The sequence below is a fragment of the Acanthochromis polyacanthus genome, chromosome 18, assembly GCF_021347895.1.
Source record: "Acanthochromis polyacanthus isolate Apoly-LR-REF ecotype Palm Island chromosome 18, KAUST_Apoly_ChrSc, whole genome shotgun sequence".
Classification (NCBI taxonomy): Eukaryota; Metazoa; Chordata; class Actinopteri; family Pomacentridae; genus Acanthochromis; species Acanthochromis polyacanthus.
This window is the reverse complement of record NC_067130.1, coordinates 21,990,054-22,011,120: the sequence shown is the minus strand read 5'-3', so window position 1 is coordinate 22,011,120 and position 21,067 is coordinate 21,990,054. Positions and strand designations below refer to the sequence as shown.

Below are 21,067 nucleotides of genomic sequence, written 5' to 3'. Positions count from 1 at the left end.
GAAGTGTGATACCACGGTAGTTGGCACACACTCCCCCTTTTTGAAAATAGGGACCACCACCCCGGTCTGCCACTCCACAGGTACTGTACCCGATGCCCACGCGACATTGTATAGACGTGTCAACCAGGACAGTCCAACAATGTCCAGAGCCTTCAGCATCTCAGGGCGAATCTCGTCCACACCTGGCACCTTGCCTCCGAGGAGCTTCTTAACTACCTCGGCGACCTCTGCCACGGATATGGACGAAAATCCCCCCCGAGTCTTCAGGCTCTGCCTCCTCTATAGAGGACGTGTTTACCGGGTTCAGGAGTTCCTCGAAGTGCTCTTTCCACCGCTCGACGATATCCCCAGTACGGGTCAACAGTTCTCCACCCCGACTGTACACAGCCTGAGCGAAGCCCTCCCTCCCCTTCCTGAGGCGTCGAACGGTTTGCCAGAACTTCCCCGAGGCCAACCGAAAGTCCTTCTCCATGGCCTCCCCAAACTCCTCCCACACCCGAGTTTTAGCTTCCACAACCGCCACAGCTGCCGCCCTTTTGGCCAACCGGTACCTGTCAGCTGCTTCGGGAGACCCCTGAGCCAAATAGGGTCGAAAAGCCTCCTTTTTCAGCCTGACAGCCTCCCTCACCGCTGGTGTCCACCAGCGGGTCTTTGGATTGCCGCCGTGACAGGCACCAGTGACCTTCAGACCACAGCTCCTAGTAGCTGCTTCTGAAATGGAGGCTTTGAACATGGACCACTCAGAATCCATGTCCCCAACCTCCCCCAGGATGCAGGAGAAACTCTTCCGGAGGTGGGAGTTGAAAACCCTATGGACAGGGTCCTCCACCAGACGTTCCCAGTTCACCCGCACTACACGTTTGGGTTTACCAGGTCTGTCCGGCAGTCTTCCCCGCCATCGGATCCAACTCACCACCAGGTGGTGATCAGTTGACAGCTCTGCACCTCTCTTCACCCGAGTGTCCAAAACATAGGGCCGCAGGTCTAACGATGCGATTATAAAGTTGATCCTCGACCTTTGGCCTAGGGTGCTCTGGTACCAAGTACACTTATGAGCAACCTTATGCTCGAACATGGTGTTTGTTATGGCCAATCCATGACTAGCACAGAAGTCCAACAACAAAACACCACTCGGGTTCAGATCAGGCAGGCCGTTCCTCCCAATCACCCCCCCCCCCCCCCCCCCCTCCAGGTTTCTCCATCATTGCCAACGTGAGCGTTGAAGTCTCCCTGGAGAACTATGGAATCCCCGGCCGGTACCCCTTCCAAGACACCACCCAGAGATTCCAAGAAGGCCAAATACTCAGAACTGCTGTTCGGCGCATAAGCACAGACAACAGTCAGAGTTTTCCCCTCTGCAACACGACGTCGCAGAGAGGCGACCCTCTCGTTCTCCGGGGAGAACTCCAACAAAGCAGCGCTCAGCCGGGGACTTGTGAGTATCCCCACACCCGCCCGGTGCCTCTCACTTTGAGCAACTCCGGAGTAGGAGAGAGTCCAACCTCTCTCCAGGATTCTGGTTCCAGAACCCTTGCTGTGCGTGGAGGTGAGCCCAACTATATCTAGCCGGTATTGCTCCACCTCCCGCACCAGCTCAGGTTCCTTCCCCGCCAGTGAGGTGACATTCCACGGAGCTAGTCTACGCCACCAGGGGGCAGCATGCCCCCATATTAACTCTAGGAAGAGTTGTGGTCGTACCAAATTTCTTCCATTTGAGGATTATGGAGGCCACTGTGCTCTTAGGAACCTTGAGTGCTGCAGAAATTCTTTTGTAACCTTGGCCAGATCTGTGCCTTGCCACAATTCTGTCTCTGAGCTCCTTGGGCAGTTCCTTCCACCTCATGATTCTCATTTGCTCTGACATGCACTGTGAGCTGTAAGGTCTTATATAGACAGGTGTGTGCCTTTCCTAATCAAGTCCAATCAGTTTAATTAAACACAGCTGGACTCCAATAAAGAAGCAGAACCATCTGGAGGAGGATCAGAAGAAATGGACAGCATGTGAGTTAAATATGAATGTCGCTCCAAAGGGTCCGAATACTTATGACCATGTGATATTTCAGTTTTTCTTTTTTAATAAATTTGCAAAAATATCTACATTTCTGTTTTTTCTGTCAAGATGGGGTTCTGAGTATACATTAATGAGAAATAAAATGAACTTTTTTGATTTTGACAAATGGCACAGAGAATGAAAAATTTCAAGGGGTCTGAATACTTTCTGTACCCACTGTATGCAACTCCGTGAAGCTTATAAGACTACTAAGTGTCCCAGCATTTTGACCCATCTATCCACGTCAATCTGCATTCTATACAAACTGAATGGCTCTTCAACAACATCACATTTGCTGTAACGTTTTAACCACTCTAGGGCACTATGTAGTGGATGATCTGCCAACATGATTTTTGGCTATGAAATGCAGAAAGAAAATTTAAGACATGCTATTTCATAGTCAATATTTCCCAAGTCACATATCAATCAAAGACAAGCCAATGAAACAGAGCATTTGCATGCATTTTTAAAATTAGACTACAGCTTTACAGTATTTGCCAGTCCTTCACCCTTGTGTGTTAAATAAAGTCACCCCATTGTTTCTCATTATACACTTGGGCTTCATCATCCCTCAGTGATGAGACTTCCTCATGAGTGGAGCAGCTCTGTTGTAATGCTATCAGTGAGGCTACAAGTACTGCACATGAGACACATTGCGAGGTCATGAGGTGAAAACGGGCTAATATTGATATGCTGTCATGTGTAAGCAGTGTCCCTGCTCTCTAGCTGATGACATTGAGAGTCAGATAGGAGTGTCATGTCCTGCTGCAGAGCCTCACTGATCTACTGTAATGCAGTGACTCCACCACTCATTAGTCGATTCATGTCGCATGGGTCTGTGTGTGCATGTGACTGTGGGCAAAGTTGAGGATAAACAACTGACCCTGACTTTTGAGTCATGCCTAATGTCATGTTTTCAATGACAATGAGTTGATCTCTAACTATCAATTTATTATAGCTAATAAAGTCTGTGTAAAGCTGTAAAAAACGTGTTTTACATTTATCACACCACAGAAAACTGTCATTTATCCTCTGGACCCTATTTTTTGTTTCACATTTTTATTTACCGTGGGTTTATTTTTTAGTGCAATATACACCACGCAAGCATAAAATTATGACCACCTTCCTAATAGTGCTGGTCCCCTTTTGCTGCCAGAACAGCCTTGACCTGTTGAGGCACGGACTCCCCAGGACCCCTAAAGGTTTAATGTGGTTTCTGCCACCAAGATGTTAGCAGCAGATCCTTTAAGTCCTGGAAGTTGTGAGGTTGGGGCCTCCACAGTCTGGAATTCGAGTATATCCCACAGATGCTCTATTGGATCGATATCTGGGGAATTTGGAGGCCAAGTCAACACCTCAAACTGGTTGTGGTGCTCCTCAAACCATTTCTGAATCATTTTTGCTTTGTGGCAGGGCACACTATCCTTCTGAAAGAGGCCACAGCCATCAGGGAATACTGTTTCCATGAAAGGGTTACATGGTTAGTAACAATGCTATGTCAAAGTAACATCCACATGGATGGCAGGACCCAAGGTTTCTCAACAGAACATTGCCCAAAGCATCACACTGCCTCCGCCGGCTTGACTTCTTCCCATCCATGTGATGTAAAAGAAGACGTGATTCATCAGACCAGGCCATCACCTTTCATGGCTCTGTGGTCTGGTTCTGATGCTCACATGCCCATTGATGGTGCTTTTGGTGGTGCACAGGGGCCAGCATGGGCATCCTGACTGGTGTGCAGCCCCAAATGCAACAAACTGCTATGCACTGTGTATTCTGACACCTTTCTGTCAGAATCAGCTTTAACTTCTTCAGCACTTTGAGCAACAGTAGCTGGTCTGTTGGATCGTACCACACTGGTCAGACTTCACTCCCCATGTGCATCAATGAGAATGGTGATACCAGACAGAAATGATTCAGGAGAGGAAAATAATCTCAATTTTAGTTTTTCTGTACAGTGCATCTGCCGGGGTCACAAATGCAACCTGGACTCTCTATAGAGAAACTTCATGAGCTGGGAGCAGCTTTGCCAGTCCACCTTCCTGTTTACCTGAACCGTGCCAACACCTGGACTCTCCCACAGGCAGCTATTAAAGCCTTCATATAAAACCTCCATTGTAGCCGAGCTGCTCCGACTAGTCTGATAGTTTTCCTGTTGCCTTGGAGTGTCAGTATTACGAGGTAGGAAGTGAAAACTGACAGTAAAGCATCATAAGATTATTTGTTCAATGCCGTGGAAACAGTAAATGCATCCATGATCCTGTCGCCAGTTCACCACTGTTCCTTTCTTGGACCAGTTTTGATAGATACAGACAAGGAACACCCAACAAGCGCTGCAATTTTAGGGAGACCCAGCCCGTCTAGTCATCCCAATTTGGTGCTTGTCAAACTCACTCAAATCTATAAGCTTTCCCATTTTTCCTGCTTCTGAAACATCAACTTTGAGGACAAAATGTTCACTGGCTGCCTAATGTATCCAACCTACTAACAGGTACCATGATGAAGAGATAATCCGTGTTATTCTCTTCACCCGTCAGTGGTCAGAATGTTATGACTGATCGGTGTAAAATCTGGCACCTCTATAGAAACAGTACAACCGTGGCTTGAAGGAGAGAAAACTCTTTTGTGCATCGTAAGACAGTTATAATGTTAAAGTCATAAATAAAGACAAAATGAAAGTTACGCTTCTCTAATTATTTTGAAAAAATAAATAAATAAACCTAAATCAGTATATCCAACACTTCTACAACTATAAAAATTTACATTTTTACAGCTTCTACAAGATTTTTCATTCCGTTTTGCACATCGGATGTAGAAAGATGTTTCACCATGCTGACTGTATTTTCCAACAACTCCCCCCTCTGTTTACTGTTTCTGAGCCATGCTGCATTCATTTTATCTATCCGGCATGTTTTATTTTTCTCTCACTCTCTTTTGTTGCCTCTTCTCTGTTCTGTGAAAACACAGCCTGCAGTCCAACTGAGAAATCACAGTATTTTTGTCACGTGACTTGTCAGATGTACATTCAGGTACAACCCTCCGACTGGCTGCACATTTTAGAAGAAGAAGCCTTTATTTGTGACAAATACATTTTTGCAACACTGTGAAACACTGTGTTTTTGCATATCCCAGTTGGGGTCAGAGTGCAGTGTCAGCCATGGTACAACACCTCTGGAGCAGGAAGGGTTAAGGACCTTGCTCAAAGGCCTGACAGTGGCTACATCGGGGTTAACCATTGCACCACCACTCCCGTCAGTGGAGATTTCTCCTCCCCTGCTTCTACCCACATATTACCATTTTCAAAATCCACATGTACACATGGAGAATAAAATGATTTGGTTGAAATATCACGATTTTAAGCTTTGATCTGGCAAATTCTCTCGATGGAACAACACTCTCCACATGATACATTTAAGTACAGTTAGAAAGCTGAAAATCCCACAACTTATTGTTGTAATTTCATTTTGTATTTTAATGCCTTTCAAACCTGCCATCAAAGTTTAAGATTGAGGATTCAAAGACTTAAAGCACATTTTGTCCTTGTTATGATTTTTGAAAGCAACACATTTACCTGCAATTAAGTATTGTCATAATGAGGGATTAAATCTTTTGCTTCATTTACTTTTATATCATTTGATTCTAATACTACAGTGCAAACTCCCCTGCCTTTCATGTCCTATACCAATTTGTCATTTTCACGTGTCCTGGCTGTAACTGAAGTGATTTGACTAACAATGACAGTGTGTGTGTGTGTGTGAGCGTGCACTTAGCTGAGTGTGGTGACTCATGGGCTGAAAGTGTCTGTCATTTCTGAACATTTCCTTTCTTACTGACCCCCACCTTTTTCTCTCACTCTAAAGTCCTTCAAGTCTCTCTCTCTCTCTCTCTCTCTCTCTCTCTCTCTCTCTCTCTCTCACACACACACACACACACACACACACACACACACACACACACAAACACATCAATCTGTCAGGTTTCCACATTGTCCACAGTGACAGCCACCCCTGACATTTACATGCACTGGGGACAGGACATTTTTCAGGAAACTGAAGGAGAAAGAGATGAGAAAGATGAAGGGCTCTGAGCTGCTAATTGAGAGGGGCATTAAAATATTCCCGCTCAGCAGCCACTGCCTCATCTCATGTCTGATGCATGAGTGTTAACAGGTCAGGTAGTTGAGGTTTTTGGCGTTCTTTTACAGAGAATAGAATGCACTAACTGAGGCCCCTGACTGCACTGGTAATTGTGGATGTGCCGATCAGTCAAACAGCGGCTGTTTCAGCAGGCTGTTTGGACGACCAGCAAGAAGTGGAGGTCATGCCTTCCTCTTAACAATGCTCTTGTCAGAAGCTAATGAGCACGCCTCTCTGCAGTGAAAATGTCTTCAGGCATGCACATTGCAGACCACACTTCAATAACACATTACTGCCAACAGTTCAGCCTCCACAGTCAGCAGTCAGCCTCAATTAACACCCTGTTCTAAAGCACAAGTACACAGCGTAGCTGCACATGGACATGACCAGCAGATGTTTAAGAATTTAATGGCCAGGAGCACTGATATGGCAGAAGGTGTGGCATAGCTGAAATAGATCACGGCTAATCAAATTAGCTCCTCTCAGACCTTTCAGAAGGAGAGCATCTCCAGCTGCATCACTGACAGCTTAATGGACAATGAAATCCCTGTAGCCATGACTCCCAAATAGAGTAATGCATGGAGCAGCTTGTACCTTTCTATGGTAACAGTATGACTTAGTCGCTGATTTTATTCTCCGCACTGACTTTTGTTGACATAAAGTGACAGCAGTTTGTTTGTTTTTTTCTTTACTTATGACATAAAACATGTTCGATGTGAATTTCCAATGGAAGAATTTCACATGACATTTAATTTTGAATTTACATGTGGAAAAGCAGCAGCATTTCATTAAAACATAGTTTACAGGCAGCCTCATGAGGCATAGAAATGGTCTGATGGATACTCTAACATCAGAACGTCAATATGCCAATATGTACAATTTTAGACGCAGCACAACTTCAGTTTGATTGATATCATCTCAAGTAAACAATAAAAAAAATGTTTTCTGAAAATTTATCAAAACGGAGTTATCTGTTTTTGCAAATGAACTCTTCATTTTTATACAATCGTGCAATTGACAGCATAACATAGGACTTTTATTTGCCTTTTTTTGTTTGTTTTTATATACCTATATTGTTGCCTGGGGCTGCACAGTGACTCGGTGGTTAGCACTGTTGCCTTGCAGCTAGAAGATCCCCGGTTCGCGTCCCCTATCTGCATGGAGTTTTCATGTTCTCCCTGTACATGAGTGGGTTTTCTCCAGGTACTCCAGCTTCCTCCCACAGTCCAAAAACATGCTGAGGTTAAATGGTGATTTTAAATTATCTGTAGGTGTGAATGTGAGTGTTATTGTTTGTCTCTATGTAGCCCTGTGACAGACTGGTGACCTGTCCAGGGTGTCCCCTGCCTTCACCCTAAGTCAGCTGGCATAGACTCCAGCCGCTAATGAGGATTAAGCTGTGTACAGATAATGGATAGATAGTGTTGTCGCCTCCACTTAGGTAAAGAATCTTGTGCTGCTGCTGCTGTTGTTTCCATGGCTAAAAGTGATTAAACCCAGCAGTGAGCAGACATTCGAGACAAGAGGACGTTTACCAGAAAGGTTGTTGCCTTCACAAATAAAGACAAAACAAGAGTTGATCCTGTCAAATTTGGATCTGTGCCTCACTGAAGGCATATATGGAATCTCTGCAGGCTGCAGATAGATTAAACCCCAACAACCATTTTGAGGTAGCAGAGCAGCTATTTTCTGTCTGTAGCCCATAGGACTGTGCTTCACAGTCATGCATGCAACAAATATAGTTACTTTGATCAAATCTTGCATAAATAATGTCTTGGAGGATAGAGGCACCAGCTTCAGTGGACACAGCAAAATTGTAAATAAGGATTACGGCGATACAGCACAAAATCCTTTCAGTGTAGTTTGAAAAATGTCCTGGAAAAAGTAGAGACAAATTTCTTTATTTTCAGAAACATCAAAATTGTCACAGTTACTTTGAATATTTGATATTTACATGAGGATTATTATTGAGTGTGTCGGGTTATGCAGTCAGTGGTGGCATGTGAAATTTTTCCTTTCCTTTGTAATCTGCAGTTTGTTGATATAAACTGATCAGCAGGTGTTTCCCATCAGGCCCTGAGGTCTTGCACTCGGCGGAGACCAGCTGTGGGGCCTGGCTCCAAAAACTGCAGCTGCCTCCATCCTGTGAGCTTGTCATCACTGATATTGTCGATGACAGAGAATCTAAGCAGTGTGCAGTGTGCCGTGCAGGCTGGTCTCATCCTAAATAAGCCTCATGCCACTGGAAGACACAAAATCACCAACACAGACACGTTGAAGGGAAAATGTCCACGAGCTGACTGTGTTTGATTTGCACTGGCAGGGAAACTGTGCTCTGCTGTCTCAGTGATTTTATATCGGAAAGTAGGCTACATTGGAAGCTTTCCAACGACCAGCCAGCAACATTTGCAGAACTGGTGTCTCTTTCACTGACAGCAACATTTCTGAGACAGTCGTGTTGTGATCAGCTAAATTATGTCACCTGAAGACTCAGTGGGAAAAATGCAAGTTCTGCATGTTTAGTGGAATAGTATCACCTAAACGCCATGAAATAAGTAATCAGATGGATCTCTTGAAAATGTCTGAAACCCTCTCAGTTCAAGGCAAATTCAGTCAGTGACAACTCCACAGCTCTAAGTCCAAACTCAACAAACTTGGTAAAATTGCGAAATACAACAATTGTCTATTTTCTTACCACACCATCAGATCAAGTCAAATATTGCACTAAAAACTTAAATTTTACTTAATTAATCAAAACTGTAATTTAAAGAGTAAACACATTTATTACAATCACTTTAACAAATTTCCTTATAAACCTAAAATGTTAATTACTGTGTGATTGGTGTCCTAAACTTTCCAGACTAGACTTACTAGACTGTGTAAGATAGAATCACAGAAGAAGGATTACGGGTAAGCTGTAAATTACAGGCCAGAACTGTAAAAAGCACATTCACATGAAAAACCTTTATTTTCTAAAATGGTAATTCTACCAACTCTTTCCAACAGTTAAATGCATACAACATTGAAAATAGCTAAAACGAAAAAAGGGTCAAGGGCACAGTCAGTTACATTTTCATTGAATGGAAACACTGATTCAGTGGCAGCAATGTGGGACCAGTCGTAGTCTATTAAATGTATTTAACAAACAAATGAAAAAATGAATCCAGCCTAACTTATCAGTGTAGAGTTATCACTTGTATTTTCCATCCATCCATCCATTTTCTATACACCACTTAATCCTCATTAGGGTCACGGGGTGCTGGAGTCTATCCCAGCTGACTTAGGGTGAAGGTGGGGGACACCCTGAACCAGCCTGTCCTCAAACCAAAAACGACCACATAGGTTGTCTGTACACGCCCGTATTACGATCGAGTGTTACGTTTTGACTGTGCGACCTCTGGTGGTTGAGTAAATATCGACACTCCGGTGTCGCAGGTGAAATGTCACCATGAACAAACTTTTATCTAACACTATCCCTATCCGTTTCCCTCACCCTAACCCTAACCCTAACCATAACCCTAAACCCGTGCTGGGAAAGGGAGGAAAAAGCCGTTTCGCGAGGGAAAAGCCGTTTCTCGAATTAAATCCCGTAATGCGTTCCTTTTCCCCGTAGGGGCGCTAACGTAAATACGCTCTCATAGGTCGTATTCCGGTGCAAGTTACATACAACCGATGTGGTCGTATGAATTTGAGGACTTGTTGCCCTGAACAGGCCGCCAATCTATCACAGGGCTACACATAGAGACAAACAATCACTCTCACATTCACACCTACAGACAATTTCTAAACAAGAATTAACCTCAGCATATTTTTGGACTGTGGGAGGAAGCCGGAATACCTGGAGAAAACCCACACATACACAGGGAGAACATGCAAACTCCATACAGAAAGATCCCAGGCTCAGTCCAGGACATGAACCAGGGATCGTCGAGCTGCAAGGTGACAGTGCTAACCAATATACCACTGTGCAGCCTCAATGATATTTTTAAATGCCTACAATGGGATTTGGTCACTTTTGACCCATGTTGCGCATCAAAAGGTTAAGATCATATCACTATACAAAGGCTTGTAGAACTGATGACATTTTCCAACAACCTTCTGAATCTAAAGCAGTTTCTGGGAGTTTTACTCCTGTCCCACTTTTTCACACTGTGGGCTAATTTTTTACTGCAATGTATAGTTTGGCACCTCTATGGAAGTTGAACTTTCTTGGCTATTACTCTGTCAAAGAACGTGAGAGAGTTATGTGACGATCAGCGTTGGTTTGTCCATCTGTTTGTCATTCTGTGCACAACATTGCTCAAAAATAGATTATTGGATTTGGATGAAATTTTCAGGGAAGGTCAGGAAAATGATTAGATTTTACCAGTCATGCAGCTTATAGTCTGGATCCATGGATTTGTTGAGGATTTCTGTATCATTGTGAGATAGAGACACGGCGTCACTGTAACTATCCAACAAGTGAACACTACTTCAGCTGCCTACTGATGATCACATGACTGCACTCCTATCAGGAGTTATTTGCTGGAAATCCTATAATGACTGAGCAGCCTAGGCAGAGTGCTTTTCTTGTTTATTTTACAACAATTGAGACAAACTAGAATCAATATGTCCAACATTTCTCAGAGACCTCAGGTGTTAACGCTGGTGACTCATTGTAGATTGGCTGTTTGACATTTTTACAGCTCAATGTATCTTCCAACAACTTTTTCCTCTGTATACTGTTCCCAAGCCATGCTGCATTTATTTTATTATTATTTTTCTTATTATCCAGCATGTTTTTTTCCATCTCCATTGTTCCCTCCTCTCTGTTAGGTGTAAATACTACCTCCAGTTCCACTGAAAACACTGGATTTTTTTTAACATGACTCTTCTCAGTTGTGTCAAGTAACACAGAATTTTTAGTTTTCGGGCCTTTTCTAATAAAAACATACCTTTCAAACCTGCCTGTGGGTTCTTGTGTTTAGAGGTTTAAACCAGAAGTTACCTCACAAACCTTAAATAGAATAGAATAGAATAGAATAGAATACAATAGAAAGCCTTCATTGTCATTGTATAATGGGTATACAACGAAATTGGGAGCGCTGCTCCGTTTGGTGCTTAGAAAAATATATACATTATTATAAAGAAATAAATAAAAATAGAATAAAACACGATAAAAATACAACAAAATACAATGAGAAACAAAGGCAATTATGGAAAAAAAACAAAAAACAAGAGCTTTAAATTGCACATACTGATAAAGTGACTTTACATATTGTTCTTGGAGCTGAGTGGAGATTCAATGTGAAATGAATATTGCACAAGATTGCACGTATAATGCGTGTTCCCAGTGATGTTATTGTTATTGTGTTCATGTTTTCTTGTTGTTCAGAGCACTGATGGCTCTGGGGAAGAAACTGTCCCTGAGTCTATTTGTTCTTGTTTTATGTGCTCTGTAGCGCCGACCAGAGGGCAGAAGGTTGAACAGATTGTGACTGGGGTCAAATCCCGCTTTGTAGTAAAAACCTCTGGTTATGTGGAGGATGTTTGTCAACCTCTACAACAACTAGAGAAGACTTCATTATTAAAAAGAACAATGCTTTTGTGAAAAAGTTTGAAATGGCACAGTTTCCAACTTTGCTAATACATAAATGATTAACCAGTGATTACTCCTAAATAAAAGACAGTGTAAAGTTGTAAAAGTTGAAAACATGTTCACCTCAGGCAGGACATTTGGTTACAGCTCAGACATAATGTGTGCGACAGTTTCTGCTGCTGCTCAGGTTTATTTTATGTCTGACACAGTTCCAGCTGAGCTCCTGTCCCCACATTTTACCGTCTAACTCTCCATAGCTATGCACTTTTTTGGAGGTTCTGGCCTTTTGCATGAGCTGCATTTTCCCTTTGCACGCTACTTATCCTCTGCTTTTGTGTGTGTGTTTTGGTTGAGTTGGATTGGCTGAATGATGAACATGTCTGGCGGCGCCCCGGGGGACGAGCTCACGGATGAGGAGAAGGAGATCATCAACGGCGTGCTGGCTCGGGCTGCCATGATGGAGGCCATGGAGCAGCAGAGGATTGAGTGAGATGGAAAACTGTTGTCTCTGTTGCACTGAATCACAGCAGCCAACCGTGCACACATGCTCACTCATTTGAATGAATATTTGGTGTAAAACCTGTGCCAAGTTTGTATGTGTTTGCTTATACTTATTTGCATGTGCTCACAGGCATCTTTCCAGCCGCCTGGATAATATCAAGAAGACGGCATGTGGTGACGGACAGTCGCGCTGTCTGCTGTGTGGGGAGGCCTTCGGACCACAGGGAGTCACAGCTGTCCTGTGTGTACAGTGCAAAAAAGTAGGTGCTTGTTTTTAGTAATTCTGCCTAAACTAAGAAAGAAAACCTTCATGACACCAGCAGAAAGTTTCCAGAGGATGGAGAGATTTCTCTGTAATACCAGTGACAAAAAGCAACATTTACTCATTAAACATACAGTGGTGGGGAAAAAAAAGTTTTCAGACTTAAAATTTTACACAATCTCAAATATTATCATGAAATATTTGTGGAAAAATCTTTATTGTGTTTCAAAAGTGTGGCTGCATTAGACAGACACAAATACATTCGGTCCCTTCGGCTGGCTCCCTGTGGGCCCCGAAGATGCCCGCCAGTGCCCCGACTGGTCCAGTGTGCACCAGGAGGTGCACCTCGGGGAGGGGGTACTGTCACGCCCCCTCCAGCTCTGGTGCGCTAGCTCATCAGCCTCATGACGAGCGGCTGTGCTAAAAGCACAGCCTGCTTGAATGAGCAATCAACCACAGCTCAAAAGCCTGGCTCTGCCAACAGCTCTCTGCTGGGCCATTGCATGCAGTTCTCCGTCGAGCACACATCCTCTCTCTGGACTCTGTCTACCCCTGAATTCCGTCGCCTGCTCTGTCTTCCTCCCCTCACCCCGGAACCCACGTCTGCTCGTCTTCCCTCCTCCGCTCCACACACCCCTTGGTCAGTTCTGAATTCTGCCTGCTCCGCCGCCCCAGTCACATCCCCGTCACCGGCTTTGTCAGCGCCATCTCTGCCCCATCTCCTGACCCCCCTGGACATTACGTGAGTCACCTTCTCCCCCGCTCAGTTTAGTTAGTTCCCCACCACGGCCATTAGGTTTGTCACCCTTACTTAGTTTTGCTCCCGTTCAGTTCTTTTCCCTGTGCCTCCCGTTTTGTTTATTTTCTGTTGTTTAATTATATTAAACGTTCCCTTTTAATTCACCCGCCTGCCTGTTTGCCTGCTGCTTGGGTTCTAAACCACCTGTTTCAGGACAGAATGGCCCAGCCAAACAAGAACCCAGCAGGCACCGAGTTTTTTTTTTTTTTTGAACGGCCATCCACGATCGCGGAGACACTCACGGCCGCCTCTGCCATCGCAGAGAGACTGGCCGGGTGTCTCGGCATGATGGGGGCTGAGGCTTCCTCTGCGGCCCGCTTCCACAGGCCTGAGGCTCCTCAGGGCTGCCTGGTCTGGCTGTGATGGGTCCCAGGATCTCTCTCGAGTTCCTGGGGCACGAGATACAGCCATGGCGTACCTCGAGGGGGTCGAGGTTGCCTGTTTGGCCGTAGAAAGGCTTGCCGCTCCCTTCCCTGGTGGCTTCTCTGGCAGCCAACAGGGCCCTGTTTCCCCACAAACCATGGAGCCACCAGGGAAACAACCTGGTCGCCGAAGGTGCAGCTCCAGAAGACGATGTAGCCCCCTTGTCCCTGCCCCGGAGGAGCCCTGTGCCACCTCACCTGCAGTGCTAGAGAGGCCCTGTGCCACCTCACCTCCAGCATTGGAGGGGTCTTGCGCTATCTCACCTCCCGAGCGGGTCGACACCGCCACTGTTGCCAAGCGGGTCGATGCAGTCTCCCTCCCTGCCAAGGAGAGGCCCCATGTTGCCTCAATCCCTGCTGAAGAAAGGCCCCGTTCCGCTTCACTCCTGGCGGAGGAGAGGCCCTGTGCCGCCTCACTCCTGGCTGAGGAGAGGCCCCGTGCTTCCTCCCTCTCTCCTGTCCCTGTGGGGGCCATCACCCCATCTCCTGCCCGTATGGTGGCCATCGCTCTGCCTTCTGACAGTATCGGGGCCATCGCCCCGTCTTCAGTTCCTGTGAGGCCCATCACCCCGTCTTCAGTTCCTGTGGGGCCCATCGCCCCGTCTCCGGTCCATGTGGGCCCTGCAGCGTTGAGACTCCCAGCCTCCCCTGCAGCTCTAAGGAAGCCAAGAGCTTCCCCTGCAGTTCTGACGGAGCTAAAAACTCCCTCTGCAGCCTTGAAAGAGCTAAAAGCTTCCCCCGCGGCCTTGAAGGAGTGAAAAGCTCCCCCGAGGCATTAAAGGAGCCAAGAGCTCCCCCTGCAGTCTTGGAGGAGCCAAGAGCTCCCCCTGCAGCCTTGAAGGAGCCAAGAGCTCCCCCTGCAGCCTTGGAGGAGCCAAGAGCTCCCCTTGTAGCCTTGAAGGAGCTAAGAGCTCCTTCTGCAGCTTTGAAGGAGCTAAGGGCTTCCCCTGCAGCCTTGAGGAAGCTAAGTGTGGCGTGGCGAGGGGGGAGCTCTAAGGGAAGGGGAATGGAGAATGGGGAGAAATGGCTAGGATTCACAAATATTGCGACAACGCCACCCAGGGGAATTTCACCCCCGGGACATTCAATTCAACATGATCAACCAAGGACCATTTAAACACTGAAGGCACACAGGTTCATAATCACTTGGGCTGAGACGTGTTTCCAAAAATACAACAATTTCTTTATTAATTATGGGATTAAATATAAAAGCAAGCCACCAGTTTAAAAGAGAGAATCAGGAGTACTAAACTTAAACAATAAAGGGAGCAGGCTGGCTTACCATGGTGGCAGGCAAACAAATAACCAAAAAGAAGAAAAAGGGGGTCCAAATAATCACACCTGTGACAACACACCAACGAAAAAGGGATCCGTGAACCACCACCAGGGATTAAACTGCCGCCGAGGCTCACCAAACCTGCACAAAAGAAACAGATAATTAGTACTCCTGATTTAGCAGTGCTGGTGACCAGACCAATATACACAGTAAAAACACACACGCACTCACTCACTCCACACAATAACTTTTAAAACACAGGTGACATATGAGGCGTGATAATCCTCATAGCCTGAGGTTTTTTACAGAAAAAGTACAATGCAGTAACTCTACACACGTTGGCGGTAAACCTAATGGAAAATACACACCAACACAGTCAAACACAGCAAGTTGTCGGCACCAATCACAGAGCCGGCAAACAGACCGAGAACAAGAGCCGCAACCAAGAGCCGGCGAAAAGAAAGAAAGAACCGAAACAGCCGAGACAGCCGAAACAGCCGAGACAGCAGCCAGTCCAGGGAACGATGACGTCCAATGAACCACCCGTCTAGCTGCAACCTAGTAAAGGTAGACAATTAAGCAGAATTGTCATTAAATAACATCACCTGGACTTCATTGATCACTTCCTCATTGAGCGATACATACCCGGTTAGCTGTGGCGCAGCGTAGAAGCAATGCAGGAGGAGGAGATCCAACGACAGCAGCAGCAAATAAATTGCAGCAACCACACAAAATCAGGGACCAGTTGACACATCAGATCACATAATGTGGACCGCATAGCTTACCCTGTCGTCACAGAAGTACCCACGGCACGCTGAACGGAGCGACCCGTCTCCCAGCGTCACTAAACAAAGTAAAGCAGGCTGTCACTAAATGCGCTGCACATCACATAAAAGGGAAGGGGGAAAAGCCCATTACCTGTACCGATGATATGATGTGCGTCCCGATTGATCACGCCAGATCCAGCCCGCTTGGCTGCAGTTACCACCACGGGGAGAGCTCGAGAGAAAGCATGAGACTGAGGTGAAACCACCCACCTGTGTATATATATGCAGCGGCGCCGGATACCACCCCGCTGTCACAGCGATGATTGAAATAGCACAGTGCCACACAGTGGCTAGGAGGGAGAAACCATCCGGCCACATAAGCTTCCCTTGCAAAAGCTTCCCCTGCAGCCTTGAGGAAGCTAAATGCTTCCCCTGCAGCTTTAAAGAAGCGAAGAGCTTCTCCTGCAGCTTTAAAGAAGTGAAGAGCTTCTCCCGCAGCTTTAAAGAAGCGAAGAGCTTCTCTTGCAGCTTGGAAGAGGTCTCCCGCCTCTCCCGCAGCTTTGAAGAGGTTTTCCGCCTTCCCCGAAGCTTTGAAGAAGCATAACGCCTCCCCCGAGTCCTTGATGCGGCGAAACGCCTCCCCCGAGTCCTTGATGAGGCAAAACGCCTCCCCCGAGTCCTTGATGAGGCGAAACACCTCCCTCGAGTCCTTGAAGAGGCGTAACGCCTCCTTGGCAGCCTTGAGGGGGCGTAATGACTACTTGGCAGCCTTGGGGAGGCTTGAGGCCTCCCCTGAACCTGTGAAGGGACTTGGCGCCTCCCCGGCAGCCTTGAGAAGTTGTAGAACCTCCTCGGCAGCCATGAGGCGGTGTCACGTTCCCCCTGAATCCTTGAAAAGGTGTAACGCCTCCGCCACGGCCTTGAAGAGGCGTATCGCCTCCCCTGAGTTCTTGAATGGGCTTAGCACCTCCCTGCGAGCCCTGAAGAGGCTGAGCGCTTCCCCGTGGGTCCTGAGGAGGCTTAGTGTCTCCCTTGGAGCCCTGAAGAGGCTTAGTGTCTCCCTTCAAGCCCTGAAGAGGCTTAGCGCCTCCCTTCGATCCCTGAATATACTAGGTGCCTCTCTCCGAGCTTTGTGGAAGCTTAACACTTCCTCCCGAGCCCAGAGGTTGCTCAGCGCCTCACCTTTGGTCGTGAAAAGGACCAACACCACCCCAACACCAAGTGGTGCCCCTGCAGTAGCCTCCCCAATGAATTCTCCTGCAGTTGTGGTCTCCCTAGCCCTGTGTCCAGTTCAGCTCCCTGATAAGTCTGCAGTTCTCTGTTTAGCTCAGTTCCCAGTCTCATTCTCCGAAGAATCCCCAGTTTCAGTTTTACCCCCCGAGGAGTCCTCAGTCCCAAGTCTAGTCCTGCCTCCCGAGAAATCCCCAATCCAGAACCCAGTCCTGAACCCAATCCTGTCCCCCGAAGAGTCCCCAGACCCAAATCTAGTCCTGTTCCCCAAGGGGTTCCCCGTCCTATATCCAGCCCAGTTCCATATCCTGTTCCCTGAGGGGTCCCCAATCCCAAGTCCAGTCCTGTCCCTGGTTTAGTTAAGCCCCCAGCTCTTTGTCTTGTTCAGTCCCCAGTCTCCCCAGTACCAGTCCTACCCCCCAAGGGGTGCCCAATCCCAAACCCAGTCCTGTCCTCCATCCTACCCCCTGAGGGGTCCTCAGCTCCCGGAAGGGTCCACGGCTCCAGCTCTGCCCCCGGAGGGGCCCCCGGCTCTGGCTCCAGCTCTGCCCCTGGCTCTGGCTCCAGCTCTGCCCCCGGAGGGGCCCCCGGCTCCAGTTCCACCTCCGGAGGGGCCCCCAGCTCCAGCTCCGCCCCCGGAGGGGTCCCCGGCTCCGGCTCAAGTTCTGCCTCCGGAGGGTTCCCGCCGCCGCCGGCACCCAGTCTGGCCGTCGGTCCGGCCCCTGGAGGTTCCCCGTCGGTCCAGCTGCCGATTACCTGCCTGGCCTTCGGAGGGTTCCCATTGTCCAACTGCCGGTTCCCAGTCCGGCCCCTGGAGGATTCTCGTCAGATCAGCTGCCGTTTTCCAGCCCGGCCTCCGGAGGTCCTCCGTCAGCCCGGCTATCAGTTCCCTGTCCAGTTCTAGTCTGTCCAGCCCCCAAGCCACCCTCTGGAGCGGTCCCTACCACCTCCCCGGCCCCAGCCCACCCATCCCTCAGGCCACCCCCCGCCCCCCTCCAGCCTGTCCAGCCCCGACCTGTCCAACCCCCAGGTCGTCCTCTGGAATTGTCCCTCCCACCTGCCCGGCCCCAGCCCACCCACCTGGCCCCAGCCCACCCGTCCCTCGCACCACCCCCAAGAGCGGTCCCTTCGTCTGGATCCCTGTGGGCCCCGAAGATGCCCGCCGGTGCCCCGACCAGTCCAGTGTGCACCAGGAGGTGCACCTCGGGGAGGGGGTACTGTCACGCCCCCTCCAGCTCTGGTGCGCTAGCTCATCAGCCTCATGACGAGCGGCTGTGCTGAAAGCACAGCCTGCTTGAATGAGCAATCAACCACAGCTCAAAAGCCTGGCTCTGCCAACAGCTCTCTGCTGGGCCATTGCATACAGTTCTCCGTCGAGTACACATCCTCTGTCTGGACTCTGTCTACCCCTGAATTCCCTCGCCTGCTCCGTCTTCCTCCCCTCACCCCGGAACCCACGTCTGCTCGTCTTCTCTCCTCCGCTCCACACACCCCTTGGTCAGTTCTGAATTCTGCCTGCTCCGCTGCACCAGTCACATCCCCGCCACCGGCTTCGTCAGCGCCGTCTCTGCCCCATCTCCTGACCCCTCTGAACATTACGTGAGTCACCTTCCCCCCCTGTGCAGTTTAGTTAGTTAGTTAGTTTAGTTCCCCACAATGGCCATTAGGTTTGTCACCCTTAGTTAGTTTTGCTCCCGTTCAGTTCTTTTCCCTGTGTCTCCTGTTTTGTTTATTTTCTGTTGTTTAATTATATTAAACGTTCCCTTTTACTTCACCCGCCTGCCTGTTTGCCTGCTGCTTGGGTTCTATACCACCTGTTTCATGACACTATGCAGAATCTATGAGGCTCCCTAAGGCGGTTAGCAGCCAATGGGCCATGAGCTAACTCGTCCCGACACTCACTGTGTGTTTCTTGGTCTTATGCCTCACATTCTGTTTCTTGTTGGTTAATGCCATGTGAACTGTAAAACTATATGTACTCCGTGCACCTGCCAACGAGTACTAATTCTGTGCAGGGCTGTGGCTGTGTGTTGTCTTACGTATGTATCTGCCTTTCTGCAGCACATGTGTTCTAAATGTGGGATCAGGAGCAACAGCAGGACGAGTCCGATGTGGCTATGCAGGATCTGCAACGAGCAGCTTGAGGTGAGGGGAAGGAACAGGGAAGAAGTGATACAATCACAGGACCCATTTATGCCATGAAGTCCTTACTCTGCCACCTAAAACTCAACTTTTCTCATGATATGATCCATTTTCTAGCTTTTAGCACAGAATGGCATTTCACCGTCCACTGGCCTGGAAAATTAGCTTTCATTGATACCTCTTCAATATCCAAAATGAGGAAAAGGTGCTGATTTATTTCAGTGCTTATTTAATTAAAAAAATTACTGATTCTACTTGTACTACCATGAGGCCTGAAATATGAGGTCTGTTTCTGTTTTTCATTCTAACGCTGTTACACAATAGCGTTTTGATGATGCTGCTGTGTTTGTGGAGGTCTCTGCCTCAGGGAGCCCACACTCTTTAAATAAATACTCTCTCCTGTCAGTCACACTGAAGAACTTCTGTGTAATGCTGCACATACCAAGTGCTCATGTGTCTAACCCTCCATGTAATACAGGAATTGGGGCAAAAAGTGTTTTTTGAGTGAAATTGAACAACTAATCCGTCGTCTAACAATCAATTTAACACCTCAACAATCACACAAGCTGCAGCTCCAATTTGAGCCACTAGGAGCTGAAGGAAACAGACAACAAGACAAGATGTTCAAAGCCTCATTTTACCATGAGAAAATTTCTCTTTACATTACTCTCACTAGTTGTCTTGTCTGCACTCTAAAAAATAATTCAAAGTACCAATGTAATTACAGGCCCATTCCTCACACATCAGAAATCTAAACATCATCTTTGACCAAGGGGCTGCACAGTGGATTGGTGGTTAGTACTTTGACCTTGCAGGTAGAAGATCCCCGGTTACCATCCCCTAACTGCATGGAGTTTGCATGTTCTCCCCGTACATGAGTGGGTTTTCTCCAGGTACTCCGGCTTCCTCCAACAGTCCAAAAACATGCCGAGGTTAACTGGTAATTCAAAATTGTCCATAGGTGGGAATGTGAGTGTTATTGTTTGTCTCTATATGTAGCCCTGTGATAGACTGGTGACCTGTCTAGGGGGTACCTTGCCTTCACCCTAGAACAGCTGGGATAGACTCCAGCCCCCCAAGACCCTAATGAGGATTAAGCGATGTACAGATAATGCATGGATGGATCTTTGACCAAATCCTCTCCTTCAACTAACACATCAAGCACATCACTAAAGCAGACTTCTTCCACCTCATAAACATTGCTCGCCTGTGTCCACGCCTCCCATCTTCAGCTGCAGAAACTCTCATCCAAGCATTCATCACATCCAGACTTGACTACTGCAACAATCTTCACTATGGAACATCATCCAAAACGCTCAAGAGACTTCAACACAGCAGAATTTCTGCTGTCTGCCTCCTCATCCACTCCCACACCCGTGATCACATGACCCCTATCCTTCAGAACCTCCACTGGCTCCCCGTCCCCCGTAAAATCCATTTCAAAATCCTCCTGACCACCTACAAAGCTCTAGCCTAGCCGCGCTAGAGCCAGCTCTTAAGACACAAGGGTCTAGGAACGCTTGACAGGAAGGGAGGCGGGCTAAAAGGTTGTCTTTCAAATCACTCTGCAGCAATTGGGTAGGTATACAACCAATCAGCGCAACGAATAAGCTGACGTAGTCCCTTACGGGCCGGATTGTGGCTAAGTCCCATTAGCTTCCCAACCAGTGGAGCCAACTGGTATATTAAAGCTGCTGTCCGGAGTTTGAATCGCAGCGTCTCCTAAAACACTGGTGGTCCCACCCTCCCTCCCTCTGATTTCGCCCCTTTATTTGTGCACGCGCGCAGTACATGAGAGAAGTGCCCGGAGTGCTGCAGCATCTCGCCTGTTTTGCTGTTTTCCCCTCTTCTACATTTAGTAAATAATAAAGGAATTACGTTAGAATGCTGTATTGAGTCTAACT

The 21,067-nt window shown here is 47.5% G+C and overlaps 1 protein-coding gene across 2 annotated transcripts in view; it reads left to right on the top strand.

The window, feature by feature from the left end:
- The window catches only part of rph3aa (rabphilin 3A homolog (mouse), a), a 91,626-nt gene that overhangs the window by 29,853 nt on the left and 40,706 nt on the right, over positions 1-21,067 (top strand). For both annotated transcript variants that reach the window (XM_051938764.1, XM_051938763.1), the window contains exons 2-4: positions 12,119-12,250; positions 12,396-12,525; positions 19,083-19,166. In XM_051938764.1, the coding sequence (XP_051794724.1) occupies positions 12,132-12,250; positions 12,396-12,525; positions 19,083-19,166 (333 nt within the window). In that variant the 5' untranslated portion in view covers positions 12,119-12,131. The remainder of the gene's footprint in view (positions 1-12,118; positions 12,251-12,395; positions 12,526-19,082; positions 19,167-21,067) is intronic.